Raw genomic sequence first — 7,812 nt, 5'->3', positions numbered from 1 at the left:
AACACCTGGATCAGTGAGGCTTCATCCCTTTAAACCACTCAACACTTGAGCTTTTTGCACAGGAACAACTGCCAAAACAATGAGACAGCAGGGACTGTTAGTTCACCTAAAACTAAAAGTAATTCCTTTATTAAAAAAGTATATTTTGAGGCGTTCAAAAATAAAAGAACGATGAGAGACTTGAGTGAGCTTTTATTTCAAAACACTTTCTTTACATTTGTTCTCTCAGTTTAGATTCGGATGGTCAGTCTTCAGAGGCGGGACAAGGAATGGCGTCATCAACCGGCTGACATCTTTCCACCACAGCGTTGATCTCCCCGATGGTCACGCCATCGTACGTCCCAGTGATGCGCGTCCAGTGTGTGTCCCCCTTGTGGTTGGTCCGACTCAGCCTGGCAGTGAAGGGGATGTCGGCCGTCATCTTTCTGCCGTCCATCCTCACAGTGCAGGAGTAGTTCGGCGGGACCAGCAACTCCACCGACACCGAGTGGCTGATGGACTCCACCATGGTTGTCCCTTCTGAGAAGGTCACCGTCTGCTCCTTGGTGTAGTCCACCGTTCCCGGGCCAAGGATGGGTACCTTGGCCTTCATGGTGGACACAGAGCCGTTGCGTGTTTCTCGGCCGATGTCCCAGGTCTTCTCCATGGTGGTGGTCTTCTCCAGTCTCACTGTCTTGGTCACACTCCCGCATTCCAGGTTGGTGACCTTGGCAAGCTGCAGGGTCTCAGGGGGGTAGTGGAAAAGCTCCATCTGGTCAATGGCGTACTCCACCTGGGATATGTGCTGACTGTATGCTTCCTTGTTGAGGGACAGGACCTGGTAGTTCTTGTACCAGTACTCGTCACCTTCCCAGGGAAGGAAGAAGGCCTCATGTATGGTCACTACCTTCCCGAGGCCATATTTATTTTTACCCACAAAGATGTCAACGTTTGGACAGGTCCTGATGGAGAATGGCGGGACCGACCCGTACGAATCCTCCACCCACTCCAGGAACTCGAAGTGGTCCAGGTTTACCAGAACCTCAAACCGAGAGGAGGCGTACTCCTTGTCGGCATACGGATACATGCAGAAGCTGCCTTTGCTGGGTGTGTAAAAGCCGGACTCGCAGTTGACTTTGCAGACGTAGTCAGTGCGCTCGGTATAGCCGTTAAAGATGGCGACGGCGCCGTTGGGGAGGGAGCCGTTCCAGGAGATCCACTTGAGGTTGGTGTGTTCTTCAAACATGGGGAAGGAGTTTGGGCTGTTCTCTAATTCTTCCTTGATGGTGGGTCGACCAATGACATCCCTGGGAGGAACCACATCCTGCAGCGCTGGGTTGAGCCACGGCTCTGTGGGATGAACCAGCAGCAACCAATTCATGGTGGTTCATTCATATGGTGACATCATCAGAGAAGCAGAAGACACGGACAGTCGAACTAAAACTTGAACTATTAAGAAAAGGTTAACTCAAAATGAAGATGACCAAACAAAGGCTTCAAAATATTAATTTAGGTGTTTATTAAGATATATATATATATATATATATATATATATATATATATATATGCAATATTTACACAATTATGGAGGTGTGATCCGTGATGCTTTTTCTTCTTCTTTTCAGGGGTCGCCACAGCGAACCAACCTTCTCCATCTAACCCTATTCTCTGTATCCTCCTCTCTCACACCAACTACCTTCATATCCTCTCTCACTAGGTCCATAAATATTCTCTTTGGTCTTCCTCTACACCTGGCAGATCCAATTCCAGCATCCGTCCACCAATATATTCACTATCATGATCCATGATGGTGCACCAAATAAATATTTTTCCGAGATACACGTAAGATAAAGTTTATTGTTTGTGTTTTTTTTTAATAATGTGTAGAGGAAAAACAAATTAAAAGAATGAAAGTAAAGGAAGAAGAAAATTATTCCAACTTACGGCTCTCCTGCTCCTGTCCATCAAGCACCTGTTTGACAAACAGCAGTGGCTCCGCCCACAGCGGTGGGCTGCAGAGCTGCAGCGTTGCCACGACGACAGCCACACACCACCTCATCTGCAGAGGCAGATGCAGCAGCGTCACCTTTTGCTAACTTCTCCTTGCGACCGTGACATAATTCTACCAATCTTACATAAATGTAACGCTTATATGACCTTAACCCTGACAATAACCTAATCTTAACTCTGTGTGACGATAAAGTGCACAGGGCCTTAAACACTATGCAATAAGCTTTTGTAATTAAAGTGAAATTAAACATATTAAAAATATTTGACCTTCATTAATCGATGCAATGGCATTTGAACTGATTATTTGTCACTAATCTTATTTAATCATAGGTCACACACTAGTTCACAACCACTGATGCCATTGACCCAGATTAAATTCACTGATAATCACCAATATACCCATAACAATCACTTCATAAATAATCAATTTTAAAAACCCCTCCAAATAAAAACAGCGGTTTAGCTGTGAAATAATAAACATATAAAAATCTGTGATAGGCATGTGATTAATCAAAAGTCAATCAAAAGCCTGTCAGAGCAGCACAAAAAAAATCACTATTCTTTACATATATTGATTGATTTAGTTTAATTATACATGAATTTTTATTGATTGGTTTATTGTTATTAACTGATGGTTGGTTAAGGGTTTGCAGATACAAGCCAAAATAAAATTAAATCAAATTATTGAATTTCAAACTATCCAGATTGATATTGACAAGTGATTGCCAATTGATTACTCCCCGATCAGAGTGCAGAGAGGCAGTATCTACCTGGACGGCTTCCTGCTGCAGTGACGCACGGACCCAGCTCGCCGTTTAAATCCTCCCGGGATTTATTGACTCCAATAAACAGGGGGAGGAGTCCCCGTTTGCCAATCACCGATCAATCACCCCCCACTTCCATTCCAGCTGACATCAGGTATCAGCATGCAGCTCACTGGTGCCACCGACAGAGGAACAGTAGGAGCGGGGAGGGGGGACAGCGCTTATGTCATCCTCAAATTTCAATTTTAATAATCACAATATTCCCTATTATTCTGGCAAAATGTGACTGAAATAAAAATAAGTGTATTCTAGATTGTTGTTTTATGCATTACATAATGATAACAGCGACAACTAGCAATCAATAACTTAAAAAATTGCACACAAATATTTTGCCTTTCCGATCACAAATAATATCTATTTCATGATTTATTACCATTTTTATTGATTGATATTACAATCGATCAATTGATAGGACTGACTTCCCGTGTTCTGCTGGTCAACCTGCATGTCAGCTCCTCGCCGCCGCCAATCGGACTCATGGCCTGATGTTCAGAGGACTGCCTCCAGATGTCCTGATAGGACCAGGGCCAAACTGATGGGACCTGCAGTGGAACAGGGCTGCTCCTATGGTATTACATGTTAGTAAAGGCCTTTGTCCCGGAGGGAGTCTTTTTTTTATTATCATCTTTATCATCGTCTGGCCTTGAGTCGGGGTGATAAAGTGTGAAGGTCCCGGTGTTTGGTGTTCTTCTCTGTTCACGGGTGGATAACGATGGGATCCATTCATTCTGTTGGAACAAACCCTGATTCAACCCTTTATAAAATAAAATTTAAAAATGGTTCTTGAATGTACAGTAGTTAGTTATATCTATTATGACTGCAACTACTCATATTACAGTCACCTCTACAACCACGACTACTAATAATAATAATAAACTTTGTTTATACAAATATTTTTATTATTATTATTAGTCATTTTACTTTTAAATGTAATCATTCTATTTAAATTACATAGTTTCCCATTATCCAAATTTCACCTGAAATAATAATAATTTAGTTAATTAATGAAACATTGATTCTCTCTAATTCTAAATCTAATTAATACATTTCCTCAAGTTAAAACTTTTCTCTCTGGACTCGAGAATTCAATATTTATCTGTCATTTGACTCATCTTTGTGTCATTTCTCTGAAATTAGTAAACAGAATATTATAATAACAATCATAATAAGTGACATTGAAATTCAGCCTGGCAGTGTAGTACTGCAAATTTGAAGGAAAGGAAGGATTATAAGCCAGAAACTAGACAGAATTAAATCATGGTTGAGTCCATCCAGGAGATACACATTCGTGTTTTGGTTTATCAATACATCAATAAAATAGTAGAAAGAACAACTCAACTATATTTATATGATTTTCATCTGTATTTTGGCAGATTCTGTAATAAACAATTAGGGGATTTACTTTTTATTTATTTTATCAATGAATATTATTATTATAAAATTTAATTTTGAAAGTCCCTCAGCTGGGATCAAAGTCAGAGAAACAGCCAGTTGACCTGGAGGTCATAGTGGAGGAGAGGGGCCATACGTGAGAGTATATTGTGAAAAGTGAGACACAGAAACCATACTCTTTGAATGAGTTTATTTCACCCTCACACTTCTTTTAAGGTCACAGAAAAGATGCTGACCCTATAGAGGTGTTGGGAGGTGTGGAGCGTGTATGTGAGAATGGGGGTTCTTCAAGGACACGGCTTGGCGTCAGGGATGGGTTCGCAGCGGTCCACCACGGCACGGACCTCGCCGATTTGGACGCCGTCGTAGGTACCGGCGATGGTAGTCCACTGGGTCTCTCCGTTGCGGTAGGTGCGACTGAGGCGGGCGGTGAAGGGCACGTCAGCCTTCAGCCTCCGACCCTCCATGCGGACCCGGCAGCTGTGGTTGGGGGGGACAGCGAGCTCCACAGACACGGAGTGGCTAAGGGACTCCACCATGGTGGTTCCTCGGGAGAACTGCAGCGTCTTCTCGCCGCTCAGCTCCAGGCCCCCGGAGCCAATGAGCGGGATCTTGGCGGTGATGCTGCCGGTGATGCCCAGCATGGTGGCGCGGCCAATGTTCCAGGTGGTCTCCAATTCAGTGGTCTTGGAGATGGTAACGGTCTTCGTCACCGTCTGGCACTCGTTGTTGGCGATGCCGGAGATACGCATGGTCTCTGGGGGGTACTGGAAGATGGCGACCTCGTCGACCGCATACTTGACGTCGGAGATGTGCTGGGTGTAGGCGTCTCGGTTGATGGTTAGGACCTGGTAGTGCTTGTACCAGTACTCGTCGCCCTCCCACGGCAGGAAGAAGGCCTCGAACTGGGGAACCACCTTGCCAAGGCCGTACTTGTTCCTCCCAACATAGATACCGACGCCCGGGCAGGTTCTGACAGAGAACTTTGGAACTGAGCCGTAAGAACCTTCATTCCACTCCAGGAACTCGAAGTTGTCTTTGTTGGCCAAGACCTCGAATTCCGGGGCGTAGTACTCACTGTCTCCGTAGGGGTACCGGCAGTAGGGACCCAGATCAGGGTTGTAGAACCCGGCTTCGCACTTGTACTTGCAGACGTAGTCGGTGCGCTGGGCGTAACCGTTGTAGATGGCAACGGCGCCGTTGGGAAGAGTCCCATTCCACACTAGCCATTCCAGGTTCACATTGTCGCCGAACATGAAAGTGGAGAGCAGATCTTCCTCCTGCAGCTCCAGATCGTCCGGAACCGACGGCGCTGAGACCAGAGTGGCGCCGCTCAGTTCGGGAACCCGGCCCTCCAGCTCCGGGTTCAGCAAGGAAACTGTAGAAGAGACGGGAGTAAGTAAGAACCGGGAGTCAAGAACCAGGTATAAAAACAGCAAGTGAATCTAAAAAAAAAGGGTCGGTCAATTAGTCATGTCACCTCTGGGGTTCTCAAGAAATGATAGGTTAACAAGAACCCTGACTTTCTTTCACAAGAAAAGAGGGATCTGGAGCCAATCCAAGCATCATACAGAGTCATCAATCACTCTCATTCACACCTACGGATAATTCAGTCTTCGCTGAAGCCACTGTTTGTTTCTGAACTGTGGGAGGCAGACAAGAGAACATGGAGAGAACACAAAGAGAAAACCCAGGAGCCGCCTCACTGGAGAAGTTTCCAACATTTTTACTTGTTTTTTTCTGTCATCAGGACATTTCTACATTGTATAGCTTTTAGCTATTTATCATTATGGTTTTTTGTTTTGTTTTTTTAACAACCAGACAGCGCCCCCCTGAGGTGAAAACCAACTGTCACAACCTCCAGCTTTTACTTTGGGTTTGTCTGAGCCAAGCAAAGTGAATTCTAATCAGTGAATCAGACCCTTCTGCCATTGAAAACCATCCACTCCCACACGATAATCAATATTCTTCTCTCGGTCTCGAAGAGGTCCTCCCTCGGGTGGATACACCACCTGAGGGTTCCATCTTTAGACGGGTTTCCCACTCACCTTTCCTGCGATGAGCACTCTGCCTCACCACGTCCTGCAGGCTGGCCGACGCCAGCACCAGCAGGGCAGACAGCAGCAGAACTCGACGCATCATCTGAGGGGAGAACTTTCTGTCACTCTTAGGTTCTAAATAAACCAATAGATTATATAAGAAAAATCACTGTGCCATGTTTCCATACTGTTAAAGTCAGGAAAAAAGGCAGGACCATTTTTTGTTTATATTTATACACAAAAAAATTATCTCAAGCCATTTATCTCAAGAGATTATTGAGCAAACCTCTAAAAGTACCTGAAAATGTATAAAAGTATATTTTATTTCCAATCAGTTCCTTGATAAAGGAACGACAAATTGCCTCTCTGTTGTGATCAATTTGTACAAATAATCAATGACCCATCAGCTATGATAGAAACACTCACCCTGACAATGAGCTGCTCCGGCTGCATCGGCCGCCGTGCACCGTGGAGTTTATATCAGCCGCTTTATGGTCCAATCATGACGTGGACTGTGCTCCTTCTCGCCATCTGGGGATCTGACTTTGACCAGCGAGAAAGAACTGGGGAGAACTGGAGGATTCTTGATTCTCCCGATGCAGAAATATAGCATTTCACTCAGTTCAGGTCCAAAACATTGATTCACTCATTCCTTCATTACTTATACTGTTTTTCCTTCCCACACAGTGTGGTGGGTGGGAGGGCTAGAGACAATCTCAGTTGTCACTGGAGCAGGAGGGAGGATTTAAACTGGACCAGTCAGCCGTTAATCATTCAAAAATGTATTCTTTCATTCACATTTTTGTGTCCCAGTATTACGCCAGTGGTTTGTCCCAGGGGTCCCGCAAGGCTCAATCTCAGGCCCGGTCTCCTTCACGTTTAGATCAAATTTATAATGTGGTCTGAACGCCAATGACGTCGATTCCTACAGTATCACGGACTCTCCAGGACAAGCTGTTGAGAACCTGCTGCTCTCGATGTTTTCCACAACTCCCTCAATGAACTTGAGCCCTTTACAAGATCCTTATAACATTCACTGGAGCCCGAGAGCTTGATGTGACATTAAAATTTCCTTGTCTTGATTGACATTTAATAGATACTTAACATTCAAAACACAGGGCTGACTAGAAGAAGATTGTGATGCCAAGGGTTGGCGCCTGAGGGGAGTGAGACCATTGTTCTCAGCAGCCTGGTGCTCCTGTATTCAAGCAGAACCCGAAACACAGTGAGTCCAGATCAGCGTGATAAGATTTGTGATTATTAACATAGTGAGCTGAGCAAAGTGCAGTCCTCCAGACCTAGTTTATTCGTACCGAACAAACTTCTCTTTCAGTCCCCTTTATTAACCTTTGAATCGGTCCGGATCAATCTGAGGTAAATTCCTGACATTGGTGCCTCCAAAACCTAAAAGTCTCATAACTTCATAATGAGTCCCATTGTGAAGTTAATACAGTGGTATTAGTAATATTAATCCTGATCAGAGTGTGTGTTCAGAAAATGTAACCCATTTATCATATTGTTTCATTACACATAGAGTTAAATACTTTAAGCCTTTTTTCATACAATGT

General features: G+C 44.3%; 2 protein-coding genes across 2 annotated transcripts; both read right to left on the bottom strand.

Annotated features, from left to right (window-relative positions):
* Positions 1–228: 228 nt before the first annotated feature.
* On the bottom strand, positions 229–2,814 carry LOC147221392 (natterin-3-like). The gene is made up of 3 exons (XM_086169760.1): positions 2,760–2,814; positions 1,924–2,038; positions 229–1,329 (listed from the first exon to the last, which is right to left on the bottom strand). The coding sequence occupies exons 2-3, from the start codon at positions 2,036–2,038 to the stop codon at positions 245–247; spliced, it is 1,200 nt and encodes a 399-aa protein (XP_086025886.1). The 5' UTR covers positions 2,760–2,814; the 3' UTR covers positions 229–244.
* A 1,678-nt stretch (positions 2,815–4,492) lies between these two features.
* On the bottom strand, positions 4,493–6,702 carry LOC147221391 (natterin-3-like). The gene is made up of 3 exons (XM_086169816.1): positions 6,671–6,702; positions 6,254–6,347; positions 4,493–5,583 (listed from the first exon to the last, which is right to left on the bottom strand). The coding sequence occupies exons 1-3, from the start codon at positions 6,695–6,697 to the stop codon at positions 4,493–4,495; spliced, it is 1,212 nt and encodes a 403-aa protein (XP_086025942.1). The 5' UTR covers positions 6,698–6,702.
* Between the last annotated feature and the right edge of the window lie 1,110 nt (positions 6,703–7,812).

Source organism: Fistularia commersonii, chromosome 22, assembly GCF_037954325.1.
Source record: "Fistularia commersonii isolate RoL2024-O1a breed Wild chromosome 22, RoL_Fcom_v1.0, whole genome shotgun sequence".
NCBI lineage: Eukaryota > Metazoa > Chordata > Actinopteri > Syngnathiformes > Fistulariidae > Fistularia > Fistularia commersonii.
This window is presented reverse-complemented; position numbering and strand designations above follow the sequence as displayed.